Raw genomic sequence first — 16,046 nt, forward strand, 5'->3', positions numbered from 1 at the left:
AATGTCCTCTCTAGGGAGAGGAGGCCCACAATGCAGATGCTGCAACAAAAAAAAGGCGCTGCTTGGTCTTTTATGCTTCTGAAACTGGTGAGACACAGGGCCTCCAGTACTGAGCACAGTCGACAGACAGCATTACATGGGACAAGACAGCCCTGCAAATACCCTGCTCCCAAACCATTTAAGTCTTTGTAGGTTAGGACCAGGACTTTGCATTGTGTGCAGAAACCAACTGGAAACAAGTGCAAATGAATCAAAGGTAGTTTTGCACCCCATGAAGATTCTCCAGGCTCTGCAGAGCAAGGCACACATAGAGCACACCACTGTAATCTGGATTGTATTTGACTACAGTGGTACCTTGGGTTACAAACACTTCGGGTTACAGACTCAGCTAACCCAGAAGCAGTACCTTGGGTTAAGAACTTTGGCCCAGAATGAGAACAGAAATTGCGTGTCAGCGGCACGGCGTCAGCGGGAGGCCCCATTAGCTAAAGTGGTACCTCAGGTTAAGAATGGTTTTAGGTTAAGAACAGACCTCCGGAACGAATTAAGTTCGTAACCAGAGGTACCACTGTACAAAAAAAAAAAATACAGATTAAAACATGAAGCTAAACTATCCCAATAAGTATCTCTTAAATAAATGAAGTTTAAAATTGCTTCTGGGCTTTGACAAACTTTAAGGAGGGGGATATTTCATAGCTAGAGAACAGCCACTAGAAACATTATGTGCCTTGCTGTTCTCCCTTAATGCACTAAGAACACCTTTAAAGAGAAGCCCCTGGCAGATCATAGGAATTGTGATCGATAATAGATTGCCAAGGCATAGAAACAGAGAATAGAGAGTAGAACAAGGCATAGAAACAGAGAATAGAGCTTCTTTCACATATAATGCACCATCTGCCCATAGGTTTTGCTGCAAAGTAACTGTTGCCTTTTCCCCATTACAGATATGCATTCTAGACTAGCTGCAGAAGGACAGAAAGGAAAGGCAGAGTGGGACTTTCTGCTCAAGTGCATCTGGGAACTACTGCCCACACCATTTTCCCACCCTGAGCTCCTTTGGGAGGAAGGTCAGGATATAAATTTTAAAAATAAAACAAGTTAAAAACCACAACATGGTTCTTCACTTTGCATTCACCCCGCACCCTCCACAAACAATTCTGGAAAATGCTTAGTGGCAAAGGGGGACTTGAGTTGCTTTAGGTTTTCCTGAGACAGCTCAAGCAAACCAGAAACAGCATGCCTTCTGCATGTACAGCAGCATACTTTCCTGCTGAGAAGCATAGGATTTGCTTTCTCAGCCTCTTCACAATAATCAGGAGGCAGAAGAAACTAAAATGACCATGCTCCCCTGTTGACGTTTTCTGATAATCTATGGCAGGGGATGTGAAAACTCTTCATCCAGAAAAACATTGAGCCATACTTTCAAAGTTGCTCCTCCATTGCATAGAACAAAATATTGTGTTATCAGTTAACAACACTTTTTTTAAAATGGATGTGGCCTCCACAAAAGGCTGGATGCTATTCTCCAAAGTCCACATCTTTGTTAGGGCTATTGGTGTGGCTCTTTAACAGCAGTTGCTACAGAAAAGCCAAATCAAGTCTGGACATAAAGAGACTGAACTACCTTCTCACCTCAACAGGTGGTTCCTCCAGAACAGGGTTGAGACATTTGGTTGATACTTTGCTGTGGGGAAGCTTGCATGGCTGCTGACTGTGCTGTACCTGTTCTGTGGATAAATAGAAGGCTTCAGTCTCTAGGGCTGTTAATCTGGCACCATGCATGAGTGAAAAATCCCCCGCCCCCATTTAAAAACACACTTGGGGCTTGCTTAGGTGATCAGCTATCTGGCTTTTTGAACATCTTAAAGAGAATTTACTTCTGATTTCTTTTAATCTGATCAGAAGCTAAATCAAACTGAGAGCATAGAAAGTACCCCCAGAAGTATTTGGACTTGCCTTGTCTCTTGTGCAAAAAATAAAGTGGGGAAACTGTAGGCCTTGAATCACTCTGGGATTTATTTCCTGCATGAAGAATGGTTAATTCAGCTGTATCAACTCTGCTTTCTTTATATGGTATCCAGATGCAAAAGAGGGCAGGACTCCTACACCTTTAGAAAAATGAATTTCAGCATGTGTAGTTTGCACTCTAGACCTGCTGAAATTCCCTCTCCTATGCCACTATTAAAAGGTGCAGGAATCTTGTCTTCATTTGCATCTGGTCACCCTATTCCTAGATCATGTAAACAAGCCCTTAAGTTTCATTCAGAATAGCTGCAGAGTTTCTCTTGCTTTGCCACTTAACAGCCCTCTGTTGGCTTTTCTAAACCACTATTCTGAACACCAAAACCACTGTCACTCCCTTACAAGAATTATCAGGCCAATTTTAAATGTTACAAACTCCCAAAAGCATTGTGAGTAGCATTTAAAAGCTTGTCATTCCTTCCATTTACCAAAATGTGCCCAGTGCTTTCACACCACCAGCAGCAATGCACATCCCAAGCAATTGCTGGCCCTTGTACAAATTTGACCTTGTGCAAATTTGAGCCAATAGCTACATAGTGTAAGAGGCTTTTAGATGTTATGCCTAGCATACAAAGCATGAGGATAAACACTTCAGCCTTCACACGGGAGCTATAATGTTTCAATTGGCTCTCAGTTAACTACATGTGAAACTTTGTTAACTGTGCTCACATTTGAAGGAACTATATTGATCGAGAGTTTTGACTAATTTCTCTTCCTAACAGAAGCCCACATGAGTGAAATCATGTAGAATTTCCAAAGCCAATTTGCAGTACTGATTGACTGCTGTTTGAAGACACATCTCTTCTAGGTTATAAGTGAAGCAGCTTGTTCTACAACACTAGAAGACTGAACAGTTCCTCACAGTAGACCAGTAGACAGAGTACATTGTAATACTGTAAATGTAAAGATGGTTGAACTGCATTCATTTGGCCACTCTTTTGGGAGCTATGCAGAGTTAGGAACATCAAAAGAATTAGAGGCTCAGTACTGCAGTACTGTTTATTTTCCTTCAGATTTCGTGTAATTTCTATTCTTCTTCTTTCTTTTTTTTGCTCCCTTTCAATTACTTCCAACATTATAAATATGCAATAACAAGGGATGTAAAAAAAATGCACCCAGTTTTACAAATGCAAATGATTCTGACTTTGTACCTCCTTCTTGATTGCTGTTAATGACAATATTGACCCTGCCAGCTCTTGGGCGGATCAAGAGGAGATCTCCAGACTATGACCTATTTCAAGCTCTTTTTGCCCTATTTCAAGCTCTTTTGAAGACACCGTATCAGAGGATGGGAATTCATCAGGGGTCTCTTATACAGCCCAACCGCGCTTCCACAACTCTTAGGGAATCAAATATGCAAACTATTCCTGAAGTAGTCTAGTCATATTCTGTACTAAACCAATTCAACATGCACAGTGATATAAAGCAGCTCTCAAAGAAATAAAAAGAATTTATGATGCCCAAGCACTAACCAAATATTACAAATGAGTAGTATGTTTGTTATATGTGAGGAAACATGATCCATGAAACCATTGTGAAGGTCTCAAACATCTTCTACAGCCTATCTGTAATGTGAAGCTGTGGCCTGATATATTAGAAAACCTTAAAGGGTATATACAGGTAGCCTTTAGATCCAATTTCTTAAAGAGATTCTCCTCTCCCGCATCAGGTAGAGGCACCCAGTCTCATTAGGGGTGTCTCGGATAACTGACCTCTCTGCATGCAGCAGGGTTTTTAAGTTGTTTTGATTGGGAGTAGTTGACAAGAATGCATATGTTTTTATTAGACACTCTGTCTTATGCATGTGGAGTGTTCAATAAAGCACTTCTTTTTTATGGCAAAGCTGTAGGGACACTGTGCTTTCCTCTCTGCCCGCCTTGCATCCCCATGGCCCCTTTACTCAGGGTTTGCTAATGTCTCCACAGTTACTAGTTAAACATAAAAGGCATCTGCCAGGGTGGTGGGGCAATGGATCAGGAAAGCAAAGCTGGGAACATTTATTGTACAAAACTAGCTTGTTATCCTACGCCACAAATCAGTGCCTCCCCGCCTGTTATTGTTGCAAAAACCCTGTGGGGTAGGATTAGGCTGAGAGTGTGTGGCTGACCTAGTCACTTATAAAGCAATCCAAACGATAGGAAGCCAGGGCAATTTTTTTCCAAACTTGGTTCAGGAGTGGGACTACTGCCAACTGTGTCAGCTTGCACCACCCTTGACTTACACCAACCTTTCTGCTCAAGTAAATTTTATTGGGTGAATAGGTCACATGATCAAGCTAAACTAAGTTTCAAGTGGAGTAAGTCACACCCCAGAATCCTCCTTTTATGGGACTTACCTGGGATTTGGATGAGCCCTGATCCCAGGATGTGAACAAAAGCACATAGTCAGCCAAATATAAATGTTTGAGAAACCATTTTTAATGTGGCTGGTTTGCGTAATTTTATGGTTTTGTGCAAATCGAAGGAGCAAAATTAAGAAATGTCTAAGGCTACGCTTTGTTGAGGAACATGCTAGAATGTACGTAAAAGGAAATGAAAGCACTAGGGAAGTAGTGGCCATGCAAAGGGGAAGAGCAGAAAGTGGTGATCGATTCACCTACCCCAAAGCACTGCAACAAATAGTCTGTGACCCCGAGTGAAGCGGTTTGAGGGCAAATTCCCCCCAATTCATTAGATTATCCCTATATGGCTAAACCCACATTTACAGGGGGAAAGCATCAGGGTTGGTGTTGTTGGAAGGCAGCGTCATGTAGATTGTGCAAATTAAATAGGAATGTTAACAGCTGCAGACACACAGTAAACTTCATTGTAGACAAGCCCTGCACTATACAAAGTGAAATAATGAAAGTGTGTACAACCAAGATGCTATTGTTAGTCATTTTATAATCTGAGGTGATAAGCATCATTGCAGTGCAAGTGTTTTATATGCTACACATGGATGGCTGGGCCAGCTCAAAATGAAATCAAGTCCTTGTTGTGAAAAGACTATGTTAAACCACATCAGTTGCAGCACGGGGTAAACTTGGAAAATAGTCAAACACACACTTCGAGTCAGCCAAGTTTGTTCTGATACTCCAGCACACCACCAGATGATGTATCCATAAAAAAATATATCCATAGGCGTCAAGGCAACCTTTGCCCAAAGCATATAATAAAACCCTCCCAGAGGGCACAATCCCTATGTCCTGTTTTTCATTAAATATTCTTAAGAGAAATGATTCTAATACCAATTCAGTGCAAAGACCGCAAGATTATCATGGATTTATATTTGACGGTATCAAATTTGAAAAACATGTTTTTTGTTAGAGGAGTTGGATTTTGCTCTTCTGACCAAGCCATGCCTGTTGCAGACGGATAATAAAGCACCAAAGTTGCTGCTTTGATATGATTTGTTAGATGTGTTTTGGAATTTTTGGTAACTACTGGATCAAATCAGGCTTGGGGATCAGGAGATGTCTGCTACTAAGCAGGCCTTTGATATGGTTCATCTAGCCCAGTATTCTGCAGAAGTCACCAAAGGAGCTCTTTCCCCAATTCAGCTAAAAATCATTAACCTGAGCACAGGAGCTGAACTGTGTATGCTCTGCCACTAAACTATGGCTTTCCCCTTCTTAAAACCACACAGAAACACGAGATTTATCCGACTAGGTCTTATCTCTAATGCACAGTTCTGTTAACTATACAAATATTTTTATTTGTAGAACTCACTGACAAGGTCCAAAACATTTTGGCCACTAAACTACACTTTTGCTTCCCGCATTTCCCTCCCATTTATCCCCCCCCCCAAAGGAGGTGCCCTCCAAATGTGAATGGACTGCAATCCCCATCATTGGGAGTAGTGGTCTAAAACATCGAAAGGCTGGAGAAGGCTGCTATAATATAACCTGTTTTCTGGGAGAAGCACAGGAACAAGCAGCATATGTTTGAACAGGTTCAACAGATTTTTATAATGTCTTTACTGTATTCCCATTTCTGTTTTGTAACATTTTATGACACCTTGTAAGCCACTCTGTAAAGATTTTGCTAAAGGTATACATTTCCTAAATCAGATAAATAAAACAAATGGGAACAATTTCTCCAGGTAAATCCATAGATTAAAGAGAAGATTTCCAGATAAACCTGTTTATATGACTCAGAACCAGACTTGAACCCCAGCCCCTGATGAAGCCCTTTCACAAATGAAGCACTACTCAGAGTAGCACAAAATGCATACATATACAGATTACAAGTGGGTACCTCAGATTTCCCTGAGGTAGTGTCAAACCTTCACCTTGACAGTACCATTTCAAATGGCAGGTGGGCATGACAGAATGCTCTTCCATATAAAAAAAAATATCCCCAAACAAAACCTGCATAGAGAAAGCTAGACATGAGAGGGGAGTGTTGTTGCCCAGCCCTTGACATGCTACTTCTCTATCACAGTACTTTGTGATTTGTTATTGTTATGAAGGAAGGTTTGAACATGGGAGCCTCCACATATAGACTGAAATACTACACTCTGTGATGGGGGTCTACTTTTTGCAACAGAAGTTGTACATAGGTGAGATGAGATAAAGTTGTCTGCTTCCCAGCTAACCTAGTTGCAATATGTTGCTTCAGAAACTTTTTTCCACAACTCAGCTCACTTTTGGTGGTGGAGCCAGACTGCAAGAAAAGTGTATGAAGTCAGTCTGTTTTGGACCACAGTCACAAACAGCTCATGAACCCTAACTGCTACAGCTCACTGATGTATTTAATTGTACATAGCCATAGCCAATATATGGTAATTAGCAGGTATTTTCATATCAGATGCTGTGTCTCAGGCACCACCGTGTATAGCTTCTTACTACAGAATTATTATCTTCAAATGCTAAAAATTTGAAAACTTGTAATGTTTCAGTTCTGAGCTTAAAACTAAGAACTTTAGTAAACTTAAGAGAAAATGAATGAATTACAGTTCCTTTTCACTTGCCATCTGGTTTCTGAGCTTCCAGCCCAAATTGCTATCATGTTTCCCAGTCTTATCTTTGAAACCATAAGGGTTTAAAAGAGAAAAAAGAAAACTGAGATTCATGAGCTTCTGTAACAGGCACTGTAGCTCATTTAGTGTAGTTTATGCCAATTTTTACTTGCTGTTTTAATGATGTGGAACAATTGAAGGGTTTTGAGGGAGCACTGCTTGCTCTTTTAAAGCTTCACCCCTTAAAATTGTATAAATAGGGCTGAAATCTCTCTGAGCCTGTCTATAGCTCAGAGGCAGAATTTCCAGTTGTTGGAGGCAACTTAGCTTTCCACCTTCTACCCTAACCTACAGATGCAGAATTAACTATGCAGAATATACGCATTTGCATAATCCAGGCATCCTCAAACTCGGCCCTCCAGCTGTTTTGGGACTACAACTCCCATCATCCCTAGCTAACAGGACCAGTGGTCAGGGATGATGGGAATTGTAGTCCCAAAACAGCTGGAAGGCCAAGTTTGGGGATGCCTGGCTGAATCTGTATAATACATGCAAATTGAGTCAATTATTCTTATTGATGCAGCATTCAGGTTTTTATCTTTTTCAGCACTTAATATTCTCAGACTTGTTTCTACTCATTCAGACCGATGGTCTGTCATAGGAATGGGCAGAAAGGGGGTCCCAATCCCTTGGTGAACCACAAGCCAATGTGCCGGGGGCCATCTTGTGTCTGCTGTTTGCAGCAGTACTTGCAAACATAGAAGCCAACTCCTAGGAGCCGAGGGGGCTTTTGCCCCCCCCCCAATAAAATATCTGAGGGGTGGTGTGCATGCACCACATCATGTGATCAATTATGCACGATGGGGCTTACCTTGGCCCCCTCAATATCTTATCCACGTTGACACCCCTGCTTGCGAATGTAGGAGTTGATTTATCTTGCTTTGAATCAAGCTAGGCACTTCTTAAGCAAACATGCCTATTCTTGATCACTCAACGAAGATCAGTAATACCCAGCTTTGTAAAAGCACACTGTTGGGCCAGGAGTGTTCAAGGAAGATAGAAAGAAAAGCATACGATGCAAACTGAAGCAAGTCCATCCCTGATCTACTTGGTCCAATATTGTTAATGAGCTTGAAACCCAGGGGTTCAGAGACGGAGGATGGGGCCCATCCCAGCTCTGCTGCTTGAGCTTTCCAAAATGGAAATGCCATCATTCAATCTTCACACCTCATACATAAAAATACACTGATGTGGACATATTTCCATGACTCTCGAAGCAATTTCAGGGGCAAGGTCCACACTAGGTTTTCAATATTTATTGAATAAATAATGCTTCAGGACGCAGAGATTTCTGGGGGGGATGGGAAATGTTTTTCGCCTCCTTTCTCTCTCCTTCTCTCTTTAATTTAAAGTTGACTTCTCAGAATAGCTTTCATTCACTTTGCTCTCAATGTAGCTAGTTTGTAAGTTGTATTTTTTTAAAAGGTCATTACATATGTAAGCTATTGATCCTGATATGCAAGCTCTTCTGTCTTTCAACAGGCTCATGCATCCTGTCTGCCTTAGAAAGAACAGTCATCGTTGTTTCACCCTGTTAGAAGCATTCTGGTTATTATTATTACTTTCATATGATTTATGGCTGAAAACACAAAAGATGGTGCAAAGATCCGGTGCCAGATTCCCAGATGGCATATAACATGAGCCAAACTGTGAAAAATATGTAAGTATTGGTATATCTATTTCATCAAAGTGTTGGCGCAAGGGGCGGGTGGAGGGAAGGAGCAATGGGGTTTCAAAGACTAAGCAGGAAACCAGCCAGATAATTTTTTACAGTCTTGCAATTCTGAAGCAGCAGCAGCAGTCAAGGGTGCAGCCGTGCTATTGAAAATGTAACCCAGGGTCAAACGTAATGACAGGCATTATCAAAATTAGGGCAGGCAGATTGGAGCTTAAATCACACAGCCAGGAGTCGTTTAGTGGAGCCTGAATGTGAGGTCCCTCTATACTTTGGGGGCCGAGTTTTCGTCTGTTGCTGAAATCATGTCTAACTGAAATGTCGTCAGCGCAAACTTTAATGGCTCTCCTGATATTGTCTGCCACAAAGATAAAAAAAATGACTGCAACATCACGATAGATAGATATAGTTAAGAAGTTACTCTTTTTAAAATAATAATCCCTAAATGAACAAAATCAAAACAAGTATGCAATCCGTTGAACTAGTTTGGACTGATTAAAAAGAAAGAAACTATCACAAAGGACCCGTTTATTATCTAGATATCTAGGCTATTGCAAAGGAACACTAGCTAATATATTTTGCAAGATTTGAAGCTCATGTTTCTAAGCATGCCAAAGCGCACTGATCCATCACTAAAATGAGCAACAGCTGCAAATCTAAGCCTGGCAGAGCTGTAAACAACAACAGCAGAGTGGTTTTTTGTTTTTGTTTTTGTTTTTACCTTCTTGTGATTCTTGTAAACATTTCTGTGAGCAAATCCCTTTCCACAAAGCTTGCATTTATAGGGTTTATCTTCACTGTGTATTATTTTGTGTGCAGTCACTTGATCAAGTCGTTTGAAGGACTTATTGCAAACCTCGCAGGTGTAGGGGCGTTTTTCTGCAGAAAATGAGTGGGGGGGACATTTAATCTCCTGTTTATATAGGGGTAGAAGATGAAAGGCAGAGACAGCCATCTCGTTGGAGAGATTTCTGCAATGAAGTCAACCCAATTAAGATTAAACCAATTAGAAAGACATCTAATGCCCTTTATGTTACACAGTTAAGTCGCTTCGTAAAAGATGAGCCATGGCGCATCTCGAGAAATTGGCACGTTCTTTGCAACAATCATGGCTAAAACTAAACTCTGATTAATTAGCTTAAATCAAAAGAGAATGACTTCAAAGAGGCAAAGCCTGTTGCCAGACTACAAATGTGAAAGAGGGCATGACAGTTTAAATGTTTTAAAACTTAATTAACAATATACATAGCAGATTTGTTTTAAAACAACCAGAGTTGGTGTGTATACGCTTTTTGTGTTTCAGTTGCTAGATGAAGCCTAGCACTACAATGTATAATATCCTAATCCAGAATCTCAAAACTCAGCTAAATGCCCCTGAGATACAGTCCTTTTTGTTGGCTTATTTGAACAAATGCACTTCAAGCATGCAATGAAATGGAGATAGCAGCTAAACATCAACCATTTTAGCAATGTTGAAACCCTGTATTAAAGCATTTAGGAAGGGAACAGAAATTCAGGTTTTGATTGCACCTTTTTCCAATTATTGAATGAAAGATGTGGAAATGCCAGAGCTTAATGAACAGAAATAAGTGGCAGAGTCCAATCAGACAAAACAGTGTTTCTTGCAAATTCTACATGGCTTCTCCTCTGCCAGTTCCATCAAGATCCAGGCAGGATGAAGTATTGATAAGGAGTCCCTGCTCAGGCTATTGCCTAAAGGTTTATATGGTCTGCTTTAGAAACAATGGAAGCATCTTGTTGATACCTAGAATCCAATAGATAATTTAAATACCTTCCCATTTATTTCAACCCAAGGAAACGTCCAGGGGAAAAGTCATTTCTTCAAGCCATTATTTTCTACCAAACAATGAGTCTACTAGATTTTTTAAAAAATAACTATTCGATCAAGTTTCAAGGCAAATATCATGATGCAAGTGTGTCCAAGAAGAAGAAAAAAGATATGTGAAAGCAGGAGCCTATATAATAAACTTGGGGTTTTCCTAAAAGGAAACGCTCAACCTATTAATTGTAAAATATTCGGATTATATGCGTTGGCTGAAATTCTCAAACCAATTAAAGCAGCCCTATGAGCTAAATCATTTTTAGGCTGCCAAATCTCCAAACACACTTACAATGGAAGCAAGAGTAACAAGGAAGTGTTCGGAGCTGCAGGATATGTCTTATTCATGTGAACAGCCATCTTAAATCAGGGGTGAATAAATTGAACCTACAAATCGCATTATTCCTGACCTGAAGGGCAGTGGAATCCAACAACATCTGGAGGGCCACAGACTTCCCGCCACTGTCTTAAATTGACAAAACTACGGTAGGTTATGGAGCCAACTACCAAAGAGCCTCATTATTAGGTCTTATCTGTTTGTTAATGCAAAGCCCAATACAGCAACAAAAATCTATACAATAGCAATTCAAGGTGTTATGCGAAGCTTGATTTAATTAAAAGAAAAAAGAAGAAAAGGTTTTTACCTGAGTGAGTAATCATATGGCGTTTTAGCTGGTTAGCTGAAATAAATTTCTTGTCACATTCCTGACACTCAAAGATCTCATGAACCTGCAATATGAGTATTTAATGATAATTAAGTATGTGTCTCACACAAGATCACACATCTTAAGCTAATAAAAGAACACCTCAAATAGACTGTAATTATTCCTTTAGCTCGGAGCTATGCTAATACTCATGGATGTACTTCCTTCCTTAACCCCTTTGCTTAACAACCGCATTTCCAAAATTAAAAAGTTCATTCCAGCAAACAAAAATTACCTCACAGTCCACAATCCATAACCCACTCTTTAAAAAATTAAAAATCAACATTTCTAGGACTACTGTAAAATATGTGTTCACCCCCCAAAATAATTCTCTCAGAATAGGCAATTTTTATACATAACCTTTTTCCTTCCAGCATAAAGCCTGAAAATACAGAGAACATTTCAATAATGTGCACTGACTTCTAAGAATAATATAATTATAGTCTAATGTACTCATAAACACCAGTCATACTTACCAGAGAGTAAGCCCTGTTGAATACAGTGGCAGTCATTTCTTAGTAAACTTGCGTAAGAATTGCACTGGAAATCATTCTCTTGGCTACTATCATATTTTCCAAAGTAGCAATGATTTTAAAATTGTAAATATAACTCTATACTGTATTACTGTTCTTTGAGTACCAAGCTTCTGGACAAAGATGTCTGGGGACAAAAAACACTAATTGTCCGAATTGCTTGAGCCTAATGAACATATTTCTTCATTTTTTAAAAGTGACAGTTTTAGAAATCTTCATTTGTCTTATTAAAAAGGACAAAAATTAATTTGCCAAACTTTCCAAAGGTGAACTTGACATAGATTAACTTTGCATGATAACCAACTAGGCGATAACCACAGTATAGATTTTAGCACCTTAGTTCCAGTAATTTCAATGAGGGTAGTAAAGTATGACTAAATTCAAAACTAGATGATATATTTGACCTCTTTCTCTACATTTGCTTTTCTTCTCTGCTTTCCAAGAAGCCTGTTGTTCCAAATGTTGCTGCAGACATAATTTTTATGTGGTTTTCACATTTCTATGAAAAGCTTCCTTACATTTAATAATTTGTTCCAGATAGACCTTTGTGGAACTTGAAACTCATCAAATGCCCAATGTTTAATATAATCAAGAGTCTGCTCCGAATTCCCACCTCTGCACTAGGACTGGGGTCAGAAGGACAGTTACAGCACCATAAATTTTGCATGGTGTCATAATCTGGGTACAGCATCATGCCTCGACAGAGGATTCTTTTTAATTTCTCAAAAATGTAGGCCTGTACATTATGAGAATGAGCTACAGCAAAATCCAGACTTGCATTGCCCCCTCCCCCTCTGGGTGCAGCTACAGTGATAAATTCAGATATTTTTGCTTCCATTTTAGATGAACCACCACTTGTTGTAAAACCCGAACCCAAACTGTGGTTATTCTTAACTATGTTAGCCAGAGTTAGGAACTGGACATAATAGGAAACTGAGGGTTATCTAAAGTGGATGTGGAAGTTTCTAATCTCCTCAAAGAGGAAAATAGAAGACAAAACATTAATTATGTTTAAATATTTTGCTGTTTGCTGACCTGGGCTCTTTGGGGAGGAATGATGGCGTACAAATTTAACCAGGGAACTGCAAAAGGTGCCCAGGGTTCAGGACCTTTTTCCTATTTGCTTTTTTATTGTTGAGGTAATATTCTCCCTTGTTAGGCAAAGGAGACAGACACATTAAAAGCTGCTGCCATCACACCTGGTTTGTCATTTAATCTACTGGTTTGGTGAATAGATAGGTGTCCTTTGCCCTTCAAAAAACCCCAAACCAAAAAAACCTTATGAGTGCAGCAGCAACATGAAAATCAACCAAAAAACAGTTGGAAGAATATCAAGAGGAAAGTATAATTACAAGAACAAGTACGGTAACACTCTCTGAAATACTTGCATAGCAATGTTTAGGGATACCCCTCAGACTGGGTAATTCCTGACAGACTTTGACTTACAGTCCATAAATCTGCCTGATTGTTTTTCCTTAGAACTCAGCTAATACTATAAGCCCCTGAAGAGATTCACTAATCCAAGCAATGTGATCTGACCTTTCAAACTTTTAAGACAATTCGAAATAGCTGGCTAGTTCTAGGCTTTATGCGGGAATTAACCTCACAAATATATGTCTGTGAAAGAGATTTCTCATTCTGTATCACTACCCTCCCAAAACTGTTCCTGGATTTGGATCAGGTTTTTTGCCTATGAAGGTAGCTATTAAACAAACTGCTTAGAAATAATATTAAAATTTTGAAGGACAGGTAAATTAGTATACAGGTAAGCTAGAGTCTGCACTGGAAACAAAAGAATCATCATAGGTGTGAAATTTAAGGGATGTTTTCAGTTGGCATTTGGTTTTCAAGTCACAGGAACCCATTAATACAGTGGTAGCACACATTTCTGTATGCTGATGCAGACCTGCATTTAGGTGAACTTGTTCAGACATACAGTCTGTATTTGGCATGGTTCTCCCAGCAGCAAATGCTTACAATGGTGGAACCCTATGTGGTCATCGATGCAGCTGGTTCACCACATAATCTCAATGTCATAGATTTAAGTAGAACTTAATTGTACAGCTCAAAGGAATGATTTTCCAGTCTATGGCTTTTTGTACAGCTTTCTGGGATATTTGTAAAATAAAGAGTGAAACACAACCACCTTTCTTCTTATAAGACCAGATCTTAAACCAGGTTTTACGAGCAATGAGCTCCTACCCCCGATGTGATACTCAGCTAGAAACAAAGTAAAAAATCCTCAAACATTCCTTTCTGAAGACTGTCTTCAGCTGAAAGGTCAGAAGAAGATTAATGCAAACAATATATTTTTAAGGGTTTTAAAAAGAAAATCTACAGAAGATTTTCATCTCCCTTTCCAGTACAGTATCATACTGTAATAAATGCAGCCTAAATAATAGAATCTGTCTTACCAGCTGTGCCTTATTTGCCATATAAAACTCTCACTAAAGCTATTTTTACGTTAATAAAATATACCCAAAATCTCCCCTGTCTCCCCCCCCAAAAAAAACCTTTATACGGTACTAGCATACAGTGGCTTGGAGTAAGCATGGGGGCAACATTGCTGAGTTGCAGAGAGATTTGTTATTTATGCTGCTGCTTGGATTCTTAGAATAGGTGCTATGCCTTGGTGTTGCTGCAAAACAAGATATAAAGTCTGGCAATTAATAATACTGGCAAAGAATAAAGCCAGGCAGCAGTAGAAACCTGACAAACACCCAAGCAAACTGAAGTGAAATTCAGGCAGGTTTATTAACGCCATTAAAGGGTGCTTATTAATGCAATTAAATTGCCCTATGAATTTGAAGCAAGTGTCTTTGTGTCTTCAGTGTCCTCATGAGAAACAACTGCAAGTTCTTCTACACATCCAAAGGATGCCCCCAAAATGTGATTTAGTTTAGGTCAACTAAAAATAGTTTAGATGCACTTTTTGAATAGAAAATATTTATACAGTATAAGTGCAGAATTTGGTATTAGACAGAAAAGTTGGGAACGTCACTTTTCATTTTAAAAATCTGTTTCTAAGAATTAAGAGTACCTGAGTGGCTTCCAAATGTGTGGTGGATACCTAGAAAAATCTCAAAATGCCAGAGGTATTTTGAACAAGATTTGTGGGATCAGGGCTATTGTGTCCCCTCAATCCGTCACAAGCGGAAGCAAAGTGCATTTTGCATGCCAGGTAAACAGATACCTATTTGCAGAGATACCTGTTTGCTTCGTTTCCATAATTTGTGAAGGTTAGAGCAGTAACCTTTTCTTTTCTTTTCTTTTAGATCCTGATTATTTTTGTTGCATGCTACTTGCTGCTTTGACGCTTAGCATTAATAGCCTTTAGCAGTACAAACAATATGCAGTGGGCTTCTGTTAAAAGAAATTAATTCCTTATGTGGATTTGCCAGTTATCCAATTATTCTTTTAGGGTGTTTTAAGTTTAATGGGTTCAGAATATATTCAGTGTTCTACATGGAATTTGACTGGAAAGTGAAAAACGTAACAGAAAGCTAAAGTACTGAGCACAGCAAACGAAAGAAAAGAAGAGAAATACAAGATCATTTTCTTTTCATTTACTGTGTGGTTGTGAAAATAAAAAAGCTCAGGATCTAAGCAGACTACTGTCTTTGTGAACATGAGAAAAATGATAGTCTGAATTTCAGCAGCTCTCTAGCGACCCTCCTCTATGGCCTTCTACCTCGGCAGAGTCACAACCTGCTGGGGGTCAGCCTTCATTTTACTGACCTTTCGATGCTCTTGAAGATTTGTTGCTGAAGAACACCTCTTATTGCACACTGAACACATCAGCCTCTTCCTAGAGTTTCCTAAGCCAGAAACAAAAAATACCACCAACAGCTTTAATAAAGAAGTACAAAGGAAGAGGCCAAATGTTTTCACTGCCTGTGCCATTTTTCACAGGCCATTTGATGGACACAAGAATTTTACACTTTTACCCCACCTCAAATGTATTATGTTACAGGACAGCTCTGTGGGTGCCCTACAGAAGTTTTTTTCCCCTGTGGAATGTAGCTCCAAGAAAGTTTTGGCTGCTAAATAAATAAATAAATAAAGCGATCCAATTATATTATATCACCTAATATAATCAATAAGAACATATCTATTTATTAGCCTCCAGTTCAGAATGCAACAACAGTTTAGTTATTAATTACTGATTATCTGCTGTGTTTACAATAAGCAATTATGAGGAATAAATCCATAGTTTAGCTTTCACCTAGCTTGTGCCCTCCAAATGTTTTAGGCTACAACTCCCAAACATCTGA

General features: G+C 39.3%; 1 protein-coding gene across 3 annotated transcripts in view; it reads right to left on the reverse strand.

Annotated features, from left to right (window-relative positions):
- The window catches only part of PRDM5 (PR/SET domain 5), a 93,737-nt gene that overhangs the window by 49,508 nt on the left and 28,183 nt on the right, over positions 1 to 16,046 (reverse strand). For 2 of the 3 annotated variants that reach the window (XM_060278571.1, XM_060278570.1), the window contains exons 8-10: positions 15,511 to 15,590; positions 11,180 to 11,264; positions 9,417 to 9,574 (exon numbers count right to left, since the gene is read on the reverse strand). In XM_060278571.1, the coding sequence (XP_060134554.1) occupies positions 9,417 to 9,574; positions 11,180 to 11,264; positions 15,511 to 15,590 (323 nt within the window). Of the gene's footprint in view, positions 1 to 1,632; positions 1,728 to 9,416; positions 9,575 to 11,179; positions 11,265 to 15,510; positions 15,591 to 16,046 lie in introns of all 3 variants that reach the window. The other variant, XM_060278572.1, reaches the window with a different exon arrangement.

Source organism: Zootoca vivipara, chromosome 9 (assembly GCF_963506605.1).
Source record: "Zootoca vivipara chromosome 9, rZooViv1.1, whole genome shotgun sequence".
In the NCBI taxonomy this organism is placed as follows: Eukaryota; Metazoa; Chordata; class Lepidosauria; order Squamata; family Lacertidae; genus Zootoca; species Zootoca vivipara.